A 20,539-nucleotide genomic window follows, 5' to 3' on the forward strand; every position below is an offset into this window, starting at 1 on the left:
ATCGTAATCGAGTATAGGGGTCATGTGTAACATTCAAGTTTTACCCATTTATCTCCAAGGTCTAGGGCAATACTGGAATTTGGTATACTTCAAAGTTTCAAGAAAAACTACACTACATGTATATAAAGTCTCACCGTAGCAATTAAGACAACCCACCCTAACCAACTTGACAGCACATCAGTATTAGTCCTGACAGGGTAAATTTCCATAGATTTATCTAATGACTTAACATTCTAAATTAACACAAGTCTCATAAGTGTCAAGTTTAAGAACATTACACAGAAACACAACATAATAAGATGAATCAATTATACACTTTATTTATTTACAATAAATGACAATAAGTACATCAATCTAATTAGAACTAAGAACATATACTATCTAACACTAACCTTTCAAACTTGAACATTGCCACACAAGCATGGTTTTATTATTATATTGTCTAGTAAATCTGTTTTTAATATCTATTATTGTAAGTAGAGAAAGGAATGGATGTACTTAGAAAGGAATGGATGTACTTATTTCTTTCAAACCTTGTACAGACCTCTATATCTTTCCCTACTTTTATCTTTCAAGCCAAACAGCGCCTAAAATATTTTCTAGACTAGCTTCAAGAACTGAGAGCCGAAAATCGCCCCCCCCCCCCAAAAAAAAAAAAAAAAAAAAAAAAAAACCCATTCCAACCTATCCACGGTGTCTTCTATATGGCCAATGGTCCACTATTTGGACGTTGTTGATCAAATTCTAGTCGTGTGAACACGGCAGTTGACTCATCCTAGTCGTCCAATAAACGACCGATCCATCGCTTCAACTGCCAATGTTTATCTTGCGCCCACTTCAAGTTTCCGGTTAAAAGACAAAAAAAATGGAGAAAAAGACAAAACTTACCCACTACCGTACAAACAAACAGGTAGTCACCTGCCCAATGCATCCGCTTAGTCAAAATATTATCATTTTTTTATTTCATTTCGTTGGTATAAAATGTTGTATATAATTTTTGTACGGTTTGATTTGCTGGTTGGTAGAACTGCCCGAGGTCCCTTCATCACTTACATAAAAATTCCAATCCGACGGTTCGCTTAACAGGAGATCCTAAGTCACACTCATTTTCGTCTGCAACAGGCAAGGTTGTTGAAGCATTTAGCTAGTTAACGATTATGTGCATAAAGATTCTAATCCAACGGTGTTAGACCTAAGTAGGACAAATTACTTAGGTCTGGTGCTTGGTCCTATAGACATCTTTTTCCGTCTACAACAGTCAAAAGCGTTGAAGATAAACAGAAACAGGGGCAACAGTGTAATTAGCCACAAATCAAAGTGTATTAGTAAGATGACGAGGTTTACCAAACCTGGTTTCTCACCGCGAGTATCGGAGCTCGGCTGCGTCGAGCGCTCTCTCTCTCTTCTCTGAGCTAAAAATCAGTCTCTCTGACACAGTTACAGAGAAGAAATAATAAACAAAGAAAGATAAAATAAAGGATTTTGTTTTTTTTGAATACAGTAAAAAGAAAATGGGTCTTTGAAAGGTGGGAAATTTTCAGTAGAAAAGGACGTCTGGAGATTGGAATGATCCAAACGTCACCCCACCCCTCTCTCTCTCTCCAAAACAAAAAATCGAAGTTCGAGGTGGGTCTCTTGATCGAAGTATATGGCGATAGGGATAGAATGAGAACCAAGTAGAGATTGATTGAAGCACGTAGGAAATTCATTGGTTAGAGGAAGTCAAAAGGATGCGATTTTGATCTTCAAAACGGTTGGAAGATTAGGGTTTCCGAAGTGTTGTTCGTGGATTCTGGCATCTGGGTATAGATTGGATTGGCGTGAAATTCGAATCTTGAAGGGCGATCGATGTTGTCGGCGGTGATGACGCTCATGTTGATCAGCTAGGCTTTGTGTTACGTGGAGGGGTTTTGTTTATTGTCTTTCGGTGACAGTGGCTTGAACTATTGCTGGCTTTTTTGTCCGATTTGGTTTTGAATTTTAGGGCTTTTAGGTTTTTATTTGTTTTGTAGGTTGTACGTACGGTTATCGTGTTTTGCTGGTTTGCCTCTCTGGGAAGGTTAGGGTTTTTGCTTCTTTTTTAATTGTAATTTGCGGATAATTAATTGGGTGACTACTTTTTTTCGGATATCATATCTTTTCCATATCATAGTCGAACCCAATGTTGGTTTTTGTGATTGTTTGTATAGTGCAGGGTTTAAGCGTGATCGTTGTACGTTGAAAGGTGCAGTTTTGGGATTCCAGGGTTGTTTTTGTGCACTGAGTTGGTTGGGTTTAAGGTATTCGTGGATTTTTTTTTGAAGTTTTTGGGGCATTAAGGTGGTGGTGACGATGGTGATGTATGGGGAGTAGAACAGTGAGGGCTGGTACTGAAGATGATAAGGAAGCGGCGAGCGGGATGCCGAGCTTCGTTCCTCCATTACCCGTTTCTCATGCACTGTAATTTTTTCAGTCTAGCTCATTTTTATCCTTTTCTTTGACTCATTACTATCTCTATCTGTCGGCCGCAATTTGCCAATATTGTGCTTTTTTCTACTTTTAGTGGATTCTCTAGTGGAATAATTAGGCCTTCCACGTTTTATTCTTGCTTGATTTTTCATATCATGTTTGAATTCATTAGAATCACTGTTTCTCGGATTTTGTTTTAACAGGAGGGAGATTTATATTTTTTCTGCATGCTTTTATCACTTGTATAGCTTCGATGTGACTTTTTGTACTCCTTGAAATTTATGGCCTGGAACCGAGTTCAGAGATCGGCCTGAAATTCATGAACTGGGCGAGGTTATATTCTTGACAATAATCGTACGGCTATATTGAATTACCTCGTTAATGTTTATTTGATACGAGGTGTATTGTTAAACAGAACTTCATTTGGAAAATATGTGATTCTAACCACGTAAATCAGAAAAAAGCAGGAATATGGTTTGGTTGAAGTGAAAAAGGGTTTATTCCCCATGATCATACTTGTAATAATTAGAAAGAAATTAGATGGTTCCATTGGAAAATTCTTGGGAAAAGAATATTACTCTGAGTAGTGCTAACTGTGAAATTAATGCATTGTATAATATGGACGTGGTGGAATTGAGCTTATTATTCATGATACCATATGGATGGTAGCAAAAATTTTAGTGATGTCAATGGACAGTGTTTTTATTACTGCCCTATTTGGTGCTAATTGCAAATTAATGAAGCCTATATTCTTAGTAACAAGATAGGCTGAATAAGATGAACATATTAATCTGGTTGACATGGAAATAAGTTTATTCTAATGATCCCGAGCTGATTAGTTGCCAAAATTTTGATGATGCCAATGTTAGATGTCTTGAGTGTGCAAGAATTCTGTTCTCCTTGGCACAAACTCTGAAATCAATATACTCTATCTTCAGTGAAAAGATCTTGGGTCAGTGATAAATTGTGACTGAAGGCTCTTATGGTTATTTGCAGTGGATGAATTGTGCAGTCTTAATCACAATTAAGTCACCAAAATACCCTAAGCACTACTTGCATGTAGTAAAATACTTTGGGGATACTGGATACCCTATATTGTTTCTTCTATAGTTGATAGAAGTATCTCAAGATAAAATTGTCATATATTTCTTTCTTGCACTTTGGGCACTAATAGCTTTGAGCTCGGTCATGCTTAGTGAACATTACTTAATAAGTTGTTTTTGTTAACTGCTCTTCCTCCCTCTCTTTCTGGATTGTATTCTTATTAACTGATGGATTTTGGTAATCCATTTCTTCTAGTGGCACGGGAGGAAATCATATCCATAATTCTCGAGTATCTGACTTTGGGGCAGTTGAAAAATCTGTTGGATATCGCATAGAGGATGCTGTTGACCTTAGTAGAAGTAGGTATTTGATACCCTTTCTCGTAATATATTAACTTTGAATGCACGCATTTCCCTTGCCATGTTAATTAGTAAGGTCTCTAGTATTCATGAAGCATCATTTGTTATATTATTTCCTCTGGTCCTGATTAATGTTTTTATGAAAGCACTGTTTTGTTCTTTTTTTTTGGTTTCTTCTCTCTCTCTCTCTTGTGATTGTGGAGAAGCATGTATCATTGGATCCCCCTCTCGTTCTTGTTTTCACATAATATTTCTTTCTATGAGCATTGTAAAAGAATGGTAGGATCCATCTAATGGACGCCATAAAGGTTGCGGAATGGGTGGGCGAATTTCAAAAATTTTCCTACCTTCTCCCAACTGGGAATCATATTCCCTAAATTTAGAATACAATATTCAAGGATTCTACTTGAACCATAATCAAACCAGATCTGTACCAAAAGACAAATGGGAGGAATATACCTGATCCGGAGAAGCACTATCTCCCAAAGTTGGTGTTCACGTCCAAAGAATGCTCCAAGATCCGTTCCTGTTGAAGATGACACAGCTGTGGATGGAACAGAACCAGCAGGGTGCGTCCTACACACTGGATCATTCGCAAGTATCATCTGGAAGCACTAAACACTGAATCTATTTCAGTCTTTCTTGCAAGACTGATGTGAAGAACAGATTTCTTGACTTTCTTTTCTGCAAAGATCTAATCTTGCAAAGGAGATGGCGGCGGCAGGAGGAGAACTCTAAAGGCGAAAAGGCTGAACTGCCTTTTTTTTTCTTTTTCTGGAGTATGAGATCTGATCTCAATTCGCAGGAACCTTTCTTGCGATTTTTTTTTTGATTCGAAATCTGTTGTATTTCTCTCTTTCTTTTTGTTAGGGTTTCTCGTCCTTTCTTCTTGATTAAGAAACCTCCTAATTAGGAGTTATCCCAATCCAAATCAATATTTGGATAGAGGATAATCTTAATCCTATTTACAGATAAAGTTAGCTTACTCCTGATCTTATCAGGAGGTTACCAGATTCAAATCTAATTTGAATTTGGTCTCCAAGAGTGGATAAGGCTAAAGGCTCAATCCTTTTACTAACATTAATCTCAGATTCGCCCCAAGGATGGGTGATCATATCAGCCCACATCGAAATGGGCTTCTGGCCCATTAAGTGTTCAGTGTCTAATTACTTTCCAATCTGCTGCCCAGTTAGGCTTATTTGTATGGCGTGGGACCCAAGCATTGATTTACACACCAGCCACATGGGTTCGGCCCAGCCTTTAATACAAGGCCCAACCGAATTCACTGAAAAACTCAATGAACCCCTTGAGTCCATCATATGGACCCTATGGGTCCAACACTTACATTAAGTGGTCCCTGGGCCAAGCCATCTTATAAAAACCAGGGACTGTGGGCAGGTGCAAGATTAGCCCATCAGGTATTATCCTCAATGGTCTTACACTTAACCTCTCAGCCCTTAATGATCAAGCACTGCCCGACAAGAGAGGACCTCTCCCTCGGCTACAAGGAACAGTACCGCACTCTCCTCTCACATGGATCCCGGGAATTAAAACCATTTGCAAACAATTTGAAACCGTACATATATATATATATATAAATATATTAATTTTGCAAAACAAAATTCTAACGATTGAAATCAACTGCCGCCAGTTTGGTTTCCATCAGAGAGAGTGCATTCTCGATCATTACCCTTTGTCCGACAAAGTGGCTGATTCTGTCACTATGATTACCCACTCAGATGAATTCTCAATCTGCCCCAACATACACAGGTTTTGATCCCCGCTAAGGATCTCACTGATTGGCATATCAAAGGCAGCCTGATCCAACACCTAGTGAAGTGTCATAATTGAGTCTAGGGGTCAAGTGTAACTTTCCAGTTTTGCCCATCTATCTCCAAGGTCCAGGGCAATACTGGAAATCTGGTCCGGTTCAAGGATTCAAGTAATCCCATACTGCATGTGCCTCGGGTCTTACCCTAGTGGCTGAGACAGGCCATCCCAACACTTGGTGGCACACCAGTATCAGCCTTGGCAGAATAAATCTCTCCAGACTTATCCAACGGCTGTGAACATTTAAAACTAACACGAGTCTCTATAAATGTCCAGTTTTAGGGTTTTACACAGAATTAAACCAAACAACATGAATCAAACATGCACTTTATTTATTTCCACTAAATAACAAAAGTATATCAAATCAGATTGAAGCTAAGGGCATACAAAAACTGTCTAACACATTGTCATTTTGTTGACAAGATAATTTGTGAAATTTAGGTGTATTTACACATGTGTGCATATGATATATTCATATATAGTGTATACTACATGGTAATTCTTTTAGCGAGCATTGCTTTTTTAGTTATATGTATAGTATGTAAAATTTGTGTGCTTTCTGTTTGAATTCAAGTAGTGTTTGTTTCAGGGTTGTTATGAACTTATGATAGTTGCATTTGTAATGTCAAATGATTTTCTAATTTGATTCAATTCTCTGATGCATTTCTTGTTGAAGATTCTATATTCAATACAACCAAATCAAGTGGACAGACTGTTGCTTCAGATCCTTTGCAGTTTGGTACCTTTAATAAGGTGAATAGCTGCTTGAGCTTCAAGTTTATGTGTTTGAGATTCAGAAAATTTCATAAGCACTTTGCCTGCTGTTCGTGTTGTTATTTCTTTAATACATAGCCTTTTCTTGTTCTGATTGATCTTTTTCTGGGACATAGTCCCTCATTTCCTCTGAAATAGCTCCATCCACTGCTAGAGTTGGAGCTCAAAGATTGGCTGCACAAAAAGGACAACCTAATCTGGTTTCTGTATCTACTGGTCATTTTGAGAACTGGGGCGAGTCAAGTATGGCAGATGCCAGTCCTAGGACTGATACCTCAACTGATGTGGACACAGATGATAAAAATCAAAAGGTAAAGCTTCTATTTTTCTTCACATGACAACTAGTTCTGTGTATTTCTTTTTCTTGATACAATTCATTCTGATATTGCAAACCTATATTTCATGGGAGTGGGCAAGGTGTTGGGCAGAGAATTTACACTAAGAAGATGAAGAATTTGAATTTTACATGGCACCACATATGCTGGTTATCCTGAATTCAGACTTCCAGGCTGTGTTACTGTTTTGTGATGGAAATTGAAACAATGTTTGCTTCCCATTTAATCAGCAGGTTTTAAATGATTAGTTCCTTCTGTGGATTCCAATGTTCTGAAAATCGTAATTGTTTTAAAAATACAATTTATTAAAACGGAAAAATAAATTACAAAGGAGAGTGACCAGAAGTCACTTGAGAGAGAAGAAAAAACAAAACTCCAAATCTCAAACAAGAAACCAAACCAACTAAACCTCAACAAAAACAACAAAACCCAAAAGCTCAAAATGACCACTGAAAAATAGTACAACCCACAACAACCAAAAACCAAAAACCTCAAAAAAAAAAAAAAAAAACTTAGCCTCAAAGACAGCACAAGAAAAACCACTTCAAAACGCCATGAGAAACAACATCCTTCCTTGAAAAACCAACACCACAATAGGGCTTTTGTGCAGAATAGACATTATGGATTAGATTTTGATCGCTAATGAATGTGTTGAGGAATTAAAGAGAACAAAGAAAAAATGTTTGATTTGTAAATTGGATCTAGAAAAAAGCCTATAATTTGGTTGATTGGACATTTCTAATCGAAATTTTGAGGCATTGTGGTTTTGGTGATAGATGGTGTAAATGGATCTGGGGCTGCTTGAGGACTCGTCATTACTTGATTTTGGTAGATGGTAGAGTGGTGGAGTTTTTCCTTGCCAGGCGTGGGATTAGCCAAGCAGACCCCCTTTCTCCCTTTTTGTTTACTTTTATTGCAGATGTTCTAAGCAGGATTGTTTCAAGGGCAGATTTAAGGTGTTTATTTTTTTTTCTTTTGATGAATAACAATAATTTTATTTAGCTAGGCACTGATTTGAAACTAGGAACTCATATAACAACCCTTGGAGAGGTGCTAGTTGCAGCCTCCCCCAACAAATTACAAAGAAGCTAAAAGTTCAAAAATAGAAATCGCAACTGAGTCCAGAACAAGTTTTCCCTGTTATTGGGGCAAGAGCTGTGTGGCAGGAGTAAATTTAGGAGTGAAGAGGTGAATCTGCTAGCTGGACTGTTGGGGTGTGATGTAGGGGACTGGCCATTGCAATATTTGGGACTACCATTGGGAGGAAATTTAGATACAAATAGTTTCTGGTATCCAGTGATTGAGAGATTTGCAAAGAGACTTGCAAATTGGAAGAGAAACTACATTTCTTTGGGAGGTAGGATAACCCTAATAAAGTTAGCTTTGGCTAACCTACATGTGTATTTCCTATCTACATTTAGGGTATTGGTGAAAGTGGTAAACCGGTTAGAGTAGATTATGAGGGACTTCCTTTGGGAACCAGGAGACACCAAAAAGACCACCTAGTGAAGTGGAGGTGGTTTCTAGAAGTAGGGATGGGGAGGCCTAGGAATAGGAAATATTAGGCTAAGAAACATAACTTTTTTGTAATCAGGGGACTGTTGGAAGGATCATGGTGTATAGGAGGGGATTTTAATGTAATCAGGCTTTCAGAAGAAACAAATAATCCTAGGCAAAGGGTGACACAAGCATGAGAAAATTTAACCAAATTTTGGATGCCTTTGAACTTAAAGAGATCCCATTATCACATAACAACATTACATGGTCCATGGTGTATAGGAGGGGATTTTAATGTAATCAGGCTTTTAGAAGAAACAAATAATCTTAGGCAAAGGGTGACACAAGCATGAGAAAATTTAACCAAATTTTGGATGCCTTTGAACTTAAAGAGATCCCATTATCACATAACAACATTACATGGTCCAATCTCCAAGTGAATCCTATATGCTCTAAGCTGGACATATTTCTCTTTTCCAATGATTGGGAAGAGCATTAGGGGAGCTTGATATATAGAGTCCTTTCAAGGGCGACCTTTGATCATTGGCCTATTGTGGTCTATAAGGAAGAGTTGGAAAATGTAGGACCTGCTCCATTCAAGTTTGAAAACATGTGGTTAGGCCACCCGATATTTATTAGGAAAGTTAAAGAATGGTGGCTAGAGAGTAATACTACAATTGACTGGAGTGGAATGAGGTTCCACAAGAAGCTCCAATATCTAAAAGATTGAATTAAGGAGTGGAATCTTCTAGAGTTTGGGAGGTTGGAGGCAAGGAAGCAATTTGTGACTGCACAAATTGAAGACCTAGATTTAAAGGAAGGGAGGTGATGCCTTATAGAAGAGGATAAGGAACAAAGATGGAGGCTGCTGAAACAATTAGAGGATTATTTGCTCAAGGAGGAAATAAGTTAGAGGCAAAATAGGATGTAAGTGGTTGAAAGAGGGGGATAGGAATACTAAATTCTTTCATCTTGTGGCAAATGGAAGGAGGAAAAATTTCTTCTCAAGCTTGGAAATTGAAGGGGTAACACTATCCAATGAAAGTGAGATTGTTGGAGCCTTCGCGGATCATTTTAGATCTATTTTTGGAAGACCCATAAATAATAGGGTGTGGTTTGAGGGGTTGGATTGGCCATTCTTGAGTTTAGAGGATAGGGAGTGGTTGAAGAGGAAACTTGACATGGAAGAGGTGGTTTGTGTTCTTTATGGATAGGTCAAAGGCACAAAGCCCAGATGCCTTTTTTTTTTTTTGTTTAAAACCAAGCGCAAATGTCTTCTACAATGGCGTTTTATCAGGACTGCTAGTAGATATTGAAAGAGGATCTAATGATGGTGATCGATGAATTTCATAACAGAGGAGTGATTAACCCAGGTTTGAATTCCACTTTCATAGCCTTGGCTCCCAAGGAAAAAAGAATCAAACCATCTGAGGGACCATAGACCAATCAATTTAGTAAATAGTCTGTACAAGATTATTGCAAAGTTGTTGTCCATTAGGATTAGATAGGTGCTTCCTACCATTGTAGCAAATAACCAAGGAGCCTTTGTGAGGGGGAGGCAACTAACAGATCAAATACTTATAGCAAATGAGAGTGTCAAGGATTTCAAGAGATCAAAGGAAAAAAGGGTGGTTTGCAAATTGGATTTGGAAAAGGCCTATGATTTGGTATATCGATCCTTCCTGTTGGAGGTGATGATCAACCTTGGGTTTGGGGACAAATGGTGCAGGTGGGTGATGGGAGGCATTAGGACTTGCCATTACTCTATTTTGGTGAATGGGACAATGGTGGATTTCTTCTCGTTATTGAAAGGAATCAGACGAGGAGACCCCCTTTCTCCTTTTTTGTTTACCTTGGTTTTAGAAGTGTTGGGGAGACTAATCTCTAGAGCAGATTCCAAGAATTTAATCAGGGGGTGGAGAGTTGGGTGGGGAGCACATGCCACTTACTTGTAGTTTCCAGATGATACAATATTTTTTTGTGAAGGAGGGGATCTCTATTGGATTAAGAACTTGAAACTCACTATACAACTGTTTTGAGCCAATGGCAAATCTTAAAATAAATTTTGAGAAAAGCTACCTAGGAGTAAATTTGGGGGAGGGGGAGATAATGGTGTGTGTTGATATTTTGGAGTGTGCGGTGTCTAATTGGCCTCTAAATTACATTGGTCTGCCTTTGGGAGATGATCTATAGAAGGGGGGGGGTTCTGGAATCCAGTTGTAGAGAGGTTTGAGAAGAGACTTGTTTCGTGGAAGAAAAATCCTCTTTCTCTTGGAGGGAGAATCACCCTAATTAGGTATGCCTTAGCTAACTTGTCTGTTTACTTTTTATTGATTTTTAAAATCCTGGTAGGGGTGGCTAGTAAGTAGGAAAAATTGACGAGAGATTTCCTTTGGGAGCCAGAGGAGGATAAAAAGGACCATAGGGTTGGGTGGGAGGTGGTTTGTAGGAGTAATCATTCTGGCAAGGGACAAGGACTACAAAGGCATCTTCGTGGAAAGCAATCCAAGCTATTTTGTCTTTGCTTTCTCCTTGGATCAGGTTTGATTTGCACTCAGGCCACCTCATCAAATTTTGGGAACAAGTTGGGTTGGGGATTATCCTCTAAAAGACCAATTTCCGGCCATAGTTTTCAAGGCACCAAGGCGAGGCTAGGCGACAGGGGGCGCCTTGTCGCCTAGGCGATGGATTTTTTTAAGTAAAACCCTAGATCCTAGGGTAGTTCCCTAGGTTCCGTAACCATAATAATTATTCATAGTTTTCATAAGAAAAGTATAAATTTCATGTTTCTAGAAAATCAACATTTTATGAGAAGAAAAAGAACAAAGTAAAGAAAATTCAAAAAATATAGGGGCTGAACCCCTACTTTTGTTATAGGAAAGAAGAAAAGAAAAGGTGGAAGAAGAAGAAGACATGGAAGAAGAAAATGTGTTGATTAGAGAAAATTTTAAGTTCTTCCCTTGCTTATAGGTTCTGGTTTTGAAAATTTTGAGGGTTCAATCAAGGATCAAAATTTCGATGCGCTATGCCCCGTATCGGGTGTATTATATTGTATCTTGGGGTCTCGATACCTGTTTACAGGTGTTTTTGGGGACCCATTTTTTTAAATAACATATATATATTTAAAAATGAAATTGAAAACTAAAGAAATAAAAAAATAGGGAGAGTATCGTTATAAATACCGATACACCTCTGCCAATACATAGAGGTGTATTGATACTGTGAACCATGGGTTCAATGCAGCAGTTAGCAATGTTTGCATTGATTAAACCCTAACAAAATAAGAAAATAATAAAAGGAAATTAGTAAATAGACACATAATATGAATATTGTAGTTTAATAATGTCTATTTTATAATTATAATGTCAAAAAATAAAAAATCTAAAAGTATTTTATAACCCGGTGTACAAAACTGCTAGGCGACTGGGCGAGGCGAGCCTCCAAGGGCGCCTTGTCGCCCAGGCGCTCACCTAGGCGTCGTCTTGACAAATATGTTTCCGGCTATTTTTGTTATCTTTACCTTTAAGAACGAACCGGTTTCTACTTTCCTTGTACCATCTAACTCAACCTCTGGGTTTGGGTGGAACTTGGGTTTGAGAAGAGACATTAGGGACACAGAGTTGGACAGTACCTTATCCCTATTATCCATCCTTGATGGGGTTTTCCTGGAGCCAACAAAGGTAGACAACAGGATTTGGACCCTCTCTCCCTCAAGTTCCTTCACTTGTGCTTCTTTCTTTAAAGCCCTAACACAGCTGGCTGTTCCTCCTGGTATGTCTTTCCCAGTTAAAGAGGTATGGTGTCAACCTATTACTTTGAAGGTGGGAAGCTTTTGTTGGGAAGGCCCAATAGATGTTTGTCTCCTAACTAGTGTGCCCTCTGCAAAGCTGCTGGTGAGTTTGGGTATCGTTTAATAATTTCCTGTCAATTTGCAAACTTTATTCGGGAATGGTTTACTTCTCTGTTTGGGTGCAGGTGGAACTCTCTCCAACGAATGTGCAAAGCTTGTTTACTTCCTCTCCTCCTTCCAACCGGCCAACAAAAAGGGCAAAGATTATGTGGAGATGTGTTAGGGCTGCAGTGTGTTGGACTATTTGGGAAGAAAGAAATTCAAGGATTTTCTTAGAAAAGAGAGAAGCGTGGAAGCAGTGGTAGAAGTGACTCGTATAAGGGTAATTCATTGGCTGAAAACCTTGGATCTGTGTGTAGAATTTTCAGTAGATCTGATTAGAAATTTGAAGGAAATTGCAAATTCAGCTTCAGTCAGGATGGTCTCAAGCTCCTACTGGAACTGAATTTTGATGGCAGCAGTATGGTAATCCAGGGCCTTCTAGAATAGGGGAAGTTATAAGGGATGAAAAGGGGAATGTGATAGCCTTGTATTCTGGTCCCATTGGAGTGGGAGACTCATTGAGGGCTGAGATACTAGCAGCTCTGGAAGGGGTTCAAAGGGCCAAAGACCTGCATATAAACAAGCTGATCATAGAAGGAGACTCTCAGACTGTAGTTAGCTGGCTAAGAGAAGACAACTCTAGGTTCTGGAACTACAGAAATTAAAAGAGAAAATTTAAATGGCTGACCAAGGACATTGAAGTTTGATGCACATGGGTAAAAAAAGAGAAGTGCAAATTCATTTGCAGATGGCTTAGCTAGGCAAGGGCTGAATAGCCTAGGAGTTCTGTTTTTTGGGCTCAGTTGTAATTGCTTTTGTATTTTGGGTGTACTTTGACAGTTGTGGGGAGTTAAGGTATTTTAGCTCTCCTCTCTTGTATTTTCTTTTTCTTAATCAATTAATGAATCTTCTGTTATTGATAAAGAAAAAGAATTCCGTTTGATATAAGTTTGTTGCTAGTCATCCATGGTGTCCACCAGAAACAGGATCTATGAAACTTAACTTTGATGGTAGTAGCATGGGAAACCCAGGACCATCAGGAATTATAGGTGCATTTAGGGATGAAGAGGAGTATAATTGCTTTATATTCAGGCCTGGTGGGGGGAGGGAGACTCTCAGAGCAAAGTCTTGGCAATGATGGAAGGAGTTCAAAGGGCAAATTCTTGGAACATTGGAAATTAATAGTGGAAGGGGATTCACAGTTGGTTGTAAATTGGCTTCATAGTGATGAAATGAGGATGTGGATCTATCTACAAAAATGAAAAGAAAAATTCAGATGGTTAACTAGGGACATGGATGTATCCTTCAGCTGGTGTAAGCGTAGTGCTAATTCCTTTGTTGATACACTAGCCCAACAAGGGGTGGGACGACAAGTTCTTTTCTGGGCACAGTTGTAAGGCAAGGGTGTTATTAAGGGGAGAGAGATTATTTTCTTTCATTGTCTTTACTGTGTACATTTACTCATTGTACTATACCATTTTTCAACAGTTTAGTTCAGAGCTGTTTATATATATATTGCAAGTTAGGTGTCACCTTGTTACCTACTGGACTGTATCTTTCTTTTTATTTAATAAAATTTTCATTTTACTCTTCAAAAAAACAAAGAACTGATCTTCTCTATGTTGCTGATAAAAAAAGAAGGGGACTAAATGGTCTTTTCTCTTAAATTATGTTTCCAGTTCTGATCGTTCAAATTGCTGTTTTTTTGGATAAGTAAAAGATTCTTTAAAATTTCATTAAATCAGAAAAGATAAGCAACTGTTACAAGCTTCCCCAATGGAGGCACGAGATGCAGCTTCACCCGAAGAAAAGACAGCACACAAGTTACAACTGAGCCCAAAACAATTGATCCCTAGTTACCCCTTGCTTGGCTAATGAATCAACCATAGCATTTGCCTCCCTTCACACCCATTGTATAATTAAGCTCATCTGCTGTGTTAACCATTTGAATTTCTTCGTTTTGTTTCGATAACACCATATCATTGAATCTGGGTCTTTTAACCAGCCCACCACCACCTTGGAATCCCCTTAAATCACCAGGTTTTCCAAGTTCATCACTTTTGCAATATGAACACCTTGTGCTGTGTTAACCATTTGAATTTCTTCATTTTGTTTCGATAACACCATATCACTGAATCTAGGTCTTTTAACCAGCCCACCACCACCTTGGAATCCCCTTAAATCACTAGGTTTTCCAAGTTCATCCCTTTTGCAATCTGAACACCTTGTAGGACTGCAAACAGTTCAGCCCTTATAGAGTCTCCATTCCCCACTGGTCCTGAAAAAAGTGTTATGAGATTTCCTTCCCTATCTCTTATGACTCCAATTCCAGATGGACCTGGATTGTTTTTGTCTTCTGTACTGAACTAGAAGCCACTGATAACTGATTCCTCCAAATATCATCGAAGGAGAACTGTCTAAATAGATCCAAAGTTAGTAGCCAATGTATTACTTTGGTCAAAACACAATCCATAATTTCTTGTTTGCTTTCTCTGCTTCTCTTGGAAAATCCTAGAATTTAATTTCTTCCCCTTCTTTTTGGCCACACGATGGTAGCTGGATCAAACAACATCTTAATCTCCATTGGCATGTTCCACCTACACTTAAGCAAAGAGAAAAACCACTCCCAAATATCTGCAACAAAGGAGCAAGAGATTAGTAAGTGGTAACAAGATTTGCATAGAGTGCACCAGTTCGGGGAAATGCATAGAAACAACTTCTTCTTTTGTAGGTAATCTAGAGTGTTAACTTTCCCCTAAGCCACTTCCCAACAAAAAGCCTTAATTTTTGAAGGAATCGGTTGACACCAAACTTCCTTAATAGGAAAGGAAAGAGGGATAGGGGGCTTGCAAAGAGCACTAAAAAACGAGGCACAGGAAAAGAGACCTTTAGGAAGTTGAAGTCCAAGATGGGTGTGTCCAACTGAAGCTTGTAGGCCTTCCATTTCACCTTTGGTGGAACTCTGTTCTTGAGCACATTGTGCAATGTCTGGGAGGCATCTTGGTGAAAGCTGATAAACGAAAACAGGGTGCCGTGGAGTTACAGGTTGCTGGTGTAAGGCACGAGAACCTGCCAGGGGTCATTGAAATATGCTCGGATGAAGCCTGGTACAAGGTGTGGGTGGCCTCTGAGGTTGAACGGTCGTGGTGGGGAGGTGTTCCTAAGTTAGAAGATGATGAGCTGGCTGGGTGGTGGACACGTGGAGGGCATAGGTTGGGAGTTGAAAAGGTGGAGCAGATGAAAGGTTTTTTTGGGGTTACTGAGCCGGTTGGGGAAAACCAAATGACAAGAAACCTTTTTAGGGAAAATATTTCAAATAGGTTTGAATCAAACAACTTAATGGCGGGCTACTCTTCCTTTGCTGACGTGGCGAAAAGGCAGGATAGGTTGGGGAGCCGAAAGGTCTGGTTTGAGTTGTTAAAGGTGGCGGGTGGGTCGGGCAGGGTGAAGGTTGAGGCGGGACAGTATTGGAAGGGCCCATGTGACAATGTTAATGGTCTATCATTGTCCCAAGTCGCGAGAAAGGGGGGGCTTGTGCGCAATAACGGAAGTTGGAGAAAAAACCGGGGTTGCAGTGGGTTTCCCGACGAAGTTCGGAGGAGCATAGCCCACTGCGACGCTCCTCAGAAAGGCTGAATCCAAGATTCGCTAGGAAAGAACTGATGAGAGGGAAGAGAAGGATGAAGGCTGGGCGTAGTGTAGTGAAGGAGATGAAGAAGCGGAGGACCCTTCTGCTGATGGTACTAGCGTGGGCAGTGTAAACGACGAAGGTAGTTGTGATGGAGGTGACTTGGATGGGTGGAATATTGCAAGCTTATTTCAGGGTGTAGATTGCAATGGGGTCAACTCATTCCCAAGGTTATAGAGTGTGCAAGGATTATCAGAAGGGGTAAACTGGGAGAACAGGAAGCAGAGCAGGAAGACACCATCTAGGGGTGAACCAGGGGTAGAGTGGAAAGATCACCAGGTTGACCAAAGGACAGAAGTACTTACCAACCAACTAAGGGAGACAGGTGTTTACCAACCTCTGGAACAAGAGAAGGAGGCCGGGAGCAGTCTTTTTCTAGCTTGTCCATCATTCCCAGGTAACCAAGTGAATTTTTTTGTGCTACTGATGTGTCTCCTGTGTCTTTGGTTCCAGATTTCGTTCCTGTTCCATGTCCTGTAGCCCATGAATATGCAGCCGTGCTAGAAGGCGGGCTCTCCGAGGAGGGGGAGAGGGGAAGGAAGGAATGTGGGAAGGTGCGGGAAGGAATGTTTAGGAGTGAAAAAGTGTGGGAAATCATTGAAAGTGTTTAAGGAAGTGGAAGGAAAGTTGATTTGGAGGGAAGGGGAGGAAGGAGGGGAGGGGTTAGTGGAGAGGAGGGAAAGGATTGAGGTAGAGATGGAGGGAAAGGAACATGGAAGGAGGGAGATATCAGGAGAGGGAGGATGGATGGAGAGGAAAGATCAGAGGTGGGACCAGGGGAGAGGAAGAACGGGCAGATGGGCAGAGTTTTAGGGGTTTCTGTAGGAAGGGTAGGGGTGGAGGACTTGGTGAGAGAAGACACGATAGCAAAATTTGTAGAGAAGTTGGGTTGTAGGTTGGAATATTTGAATGTGTTGAAAGAAAGATTACAGAAGAGGAAGAAGGAGATCAGAACAAAGAAGAGGAGATTGAGTGAAGTAGAGAGATTGAAGAGAGATGTAGAAGGAGACAAGAAGCTTGGGGAAAAAGGAGATAGGAGGAAAGGGGGGAAGTAGTGGAAGGTGGCAAGGGGTTTAAAAAAGAAGTGGAATGAAGATTCTTAGTTGGAATGTGAGGGGAATTGGGAGTGCAAGGAAGAGAGCGACAATAAAAGAGGTAATAAAACAGTTTGACCCAGACATTGTGCTGTTGCAAGAGTCTAAGAGAATGGAGTTTAATAACAATTGGGCATGGAGTGTTTGGAAAGCTAGGGGGATTAGCTAGGTGGCTGCTCCCTCTTGGGGTGTGTTTGGGGGGATTATAACTATGTGGAAGAGGGATGTGGTTGAAGGCCTGGAGGAGTTGATCGGAAAGTACTCGGTGTCCGTGAAGCTTAAGCAGCATGAGGGTGATTTTACTTAGGTGCTCACAAATGTTTACGGACCGAATGACTACAGAAAGAGAAAGGAGTTGTGGGAGGAATTGGCTGATGTTAGAAGGTTGTGGGATGGGCCTTGGTGCTTGGGTGGGGACTTTAATGTGATTAGATTCTTGGAGGAATCCAATAAGGTTAACCAGAGGGTGACAAAAAGCACGAGGAAGTTTAACAACTTTGTGGATGACTTTGAGCTTAAAGAAATCCCCCCTAGCCCATAAGACATTTACTTGGTCAAATCTCCAATCTAGACCCATTTGCTCTAAACTGGATAGATTCCTGTTCTCTCTGGATTGGGAAGATCAGTGGGGAACCTTGGCTTCTAGAGCTCTTCCAAGGGTGACCTCCGATCATTGGCCCATAGTGTTATGTAAGGAGGAAAGAAGGCGTGGAGGTCCTACCCCTTTTAGATTTGAAAATATGTGGTTACTCCATCCGGGGTTTACTAACAAAGGGAGGGAGTGGTGGTATTAGTGTAACCCATTGGTGGAGTCGAAGGGGATGAAATTCCATAAGAAACTTCAATTTTTGAAAGCAAAAATCAAGGAGTGGAATTTGGTGGAGTTAGGGAGGATAGAAGAAAGAAAGGGAGATCTGTTGGATAAGATTGAAAAGCCTTGACTCTAAAGAAGAAAGGGGAGAATTTTGAGAGGAAGACAATGAGCTCAGGAGAGTTTTGAGAAGACAGTTAGAGGACTGCCTGCACAAGGAGGAAATTAGTTGGAGGCAAAAATCTCGGTGTAAATGGGTGCAAGAGGGGGACAGAAACACTAGGTTTTTCCACTCTCTAGCAGATGGCAGGAGAAGGAAGAACCTGATCTCCAAGTTGGTAGTAGATGGAGTTGAGTTAGTACATCAAGAGGAGATTGCCGGGGCCTGTGTGGAGAACTTCAAATCTATTCTAAGAAGGCCTGTGTGTAGAAGGGTGTGGGTAGAAGGATTGGATTGGCTAGATGTAGGGGTGGAGAACAGGAGAAGGTTGGAAAGAAGCTTTAGTTTAGAAGAGATCAAGGAGGCTGTATTTTCTATGGATAGAACAAAAACTCCAGGGTCGGATGGGTTCACAATGGCTTTTTGTCAGGACTGTTGGGATATTTTGAAAGATGATCTTTTGCGGGTGTTTGAGGAGTTTTTCAGGAGAGGAATTGTCAATCCGGGTGTGAATTCTACATTTATAGCCTTAATTCCAAAAAAGAAAGATGCTTCCCACCCGAAGGATTTTAGGCCAATTAGCTTGGTTAATAGCTTGTATAAAATCATTGCAAAAGTGTTGTCTTTGAGGCTGAAGAAGGTTTTTCCAGATATCATTGCACACTATCAAGGAGCTTTTGTGAATGGAAGACAAATTACTGATCAGATTTTAATTGCTAATGAGAGTGTGGAGAACTTTAAGAGGGGTAAGAAGGGTGTGGTCTGTAAGTTGTACTTGGAAAATGCTTATGACTTGGTGGACTGGGACTTCTTGAGGAAAGTTTTGACTAAATTTGGGTTTGGGGCTAGATGGTGTAAGTGGGTCATGGGTTGTGTTCAGAATTGTCATTACTCAGTGCTAGTGAATGGGACAACGGTAGATTTCTTTCCAGCCATTAGGGGTATAAGACAAGGAGACCCCCTTTCTCCTTTCTTGTTCATTCTAATTGCGGAGGTTTTGGGGAAACTGATTCACAGAGCAGATTCTATGGGGGCTCATTCGAGGCTGGAGAGTTGGAAGGGTGGAAACCCCCCTTACTCACAGTTTGCTGACGACACGATTTTGTTTTGTGAAGGCGGTAATGTGAGTTTTGTAAGGAATTTGAAGTCGATGATACAATTGTTTGAGCAAATGTCCAACTTGAAGGTTAACCTTGGGAAAAGCTGTGTTGTGGGGGTAAATTTGGAGGAGGGAGAGATCAGGGAGAGTGCTGAAGTGCTGGGGTGTGAAGTCTTGGGGTGGCCTTTGAATTACTTAGGGTTGCCTTTAGGTGATAATCCCATGAGAGAGAGCCTTTGGAACCCGGTGGTGGAAGGGTTTGAAAAAGACTTGTTTCATGGAAAAAGAACTACCTCTTTCTTGGTGGGAGAATTACACTTATTAAGGCCATGCTTGCTAATTTGCTTATCTTTTTCCTGTTGGTGTTTAAAATCCCAGTGAAGGTTGCTAATAGATTGGATAAGATAATGAGAGATTTCTTGTGGGAACCGGGAGAGGAAAAGAGGGATCATAGAGTTAGCTGGGAGATAGTTTGTAGGAGTAAGAGCTGTGGTGGTTTGGGACTTGGGAATATTAGGAGAAGGAATATGACTGTTGGGAAAGTGGTTGTGGAGATTCCCTTTGGAGAAGGAGAAGCTATGGGCTAGAATAGTGGCAAGTATACATGGGCTGGAGCATAATGGATGAGACGCTGGAATCAGAGCTAGGACCACAAGCAATTCTCCTTGGAAAGCCATTCATGACCTGTTACCAGTTTTCTCCCCTAATATCAGGTTTGATTTGAATTCTGGTAACTCGATAAATTTTTGGGAACAAACCTGGGTGGGGAGTGTCCCTTTAAAGGATCAGTTTCCTTCTTTGTATGCTCTTTTTGATTTGAAAAATGAGCTAATCTCGTCTTTCACCACCTTGTCCTCTTCCACTTCTGGGATTGGGTGGAACTTGGGTCTAAGAAGGGATTTGAGGGACTCAGACTTAAACAATATTTTGAGCCTTTTAGCTCTTCTTGATAACATTGTCTTAGACCCCACTAGGGTGGATTCTAGAATTTGGACACCTACCCCCTATGACATCTTTTGTTGTGCTTCTTTTTTCAAAGTCTTAAGTCAGTCCACTAGTCCTACCTTCCCCCCTTTTCCTGTTGATGAGGTTTGGTGCAGAGCAATACCTCTTAGGGTTGGTAGTTTTTGTTGGGAAGCCTATCTGGAAAGAATCAACACTGGTGATCTACTCCAAAAGAAGAGACCCAATACTTGTTTGTCACCTCAATGGTGTGTTCTTTGTAAAGCGGATGGGGAGACTGGTTTTCACCTACTGGTGTCTTGCCATTTTGCGAGGTCAATTTGGGAATGGGCTTTGTCCCTATTTGGATGTAGCTGGAATCCCCCATCAAACTTGCATGGCCTTTTTTCCCCCTTCTTTTTTCAGGTGGCAGATAGAAAGGGGAAGGACAATGTGGAGAGGACTAAGGGCTGCAGTATGTTGGACACTTTGGGAAGAAAGAAACACCAGGATATTCTCAGAAGCTCAGAGAGGAGCTGCAGATCTGTGGGCTTTCATTCATATTA

General features: G+C 40.4%; 1 protein-coding gene across 12 annotated transcripts in view; it reads left to right on the top strand.

The window, feature by feature from the left end:
- Positions 1 to 1,309: 1,309 nt before the first annotated feature.
- The window catches only part of LOC148871727 (transcription factor TGA2.2-like), a 66,213-nt gene continuing 46,983 nt past the window's right edge, over positions 1,310 to 20,539 (top strand). Inside the window, exons 1-7 of one of the 12 annotated variants that reach the window (XM_088969057.1) lie at positions 1,359 to 1,927; positions 2,013 to 2,059; positions 2,195 to 2,439; positions 2,652 to 2,781; positions 3,748 to 3,851; positions 6,358 to 6,434; positions 6,572 to 6,766. In XM_088969057.1, coding sequence (XP_088825183.1) covers positions 2,768 to 2,781; positions 3,748 to 3,851; positions 6,358 to 6,434; positions 6,572 to 6,766 — 390 coding nt within the window. In that variant the 5' untranslated portion in view covers positions 1,359 to 1,927; positions 2,013 to 2,059; positions 2,195 to 2,439; positions 2,652 to 2,767. Of the gene's footprint in view, positions 2,060 to 2,189; positions 2,440 to 2,651; positions 2,782 to 3,747; positions 3,856 to 6,357; positions 6,435 to 6,571; positions 6,767 to 20,539 lie in introns of those variants that run through there. The other 11 variants (XM_088969055.1, XM_088969056.1, XM_088969054.1 and 8 more) reach the window with 11 other exon arrangements.

This window comes from Nelumbo lutea, chromosome 2 (genome assembly GCF_056320005.1).
Source record: "Nelumbo lutea isolate HS-2025 chromosome 2, American lotus-T2T, whole genome shotgun sequence".
NCBI classification, from domain to species: Eukaryota; Viridiplantae; Streptophyta; class Magnoliopsida; order Proteales; family Nelumbonaceae; genus Nelumbo; species Nelumbo lutea.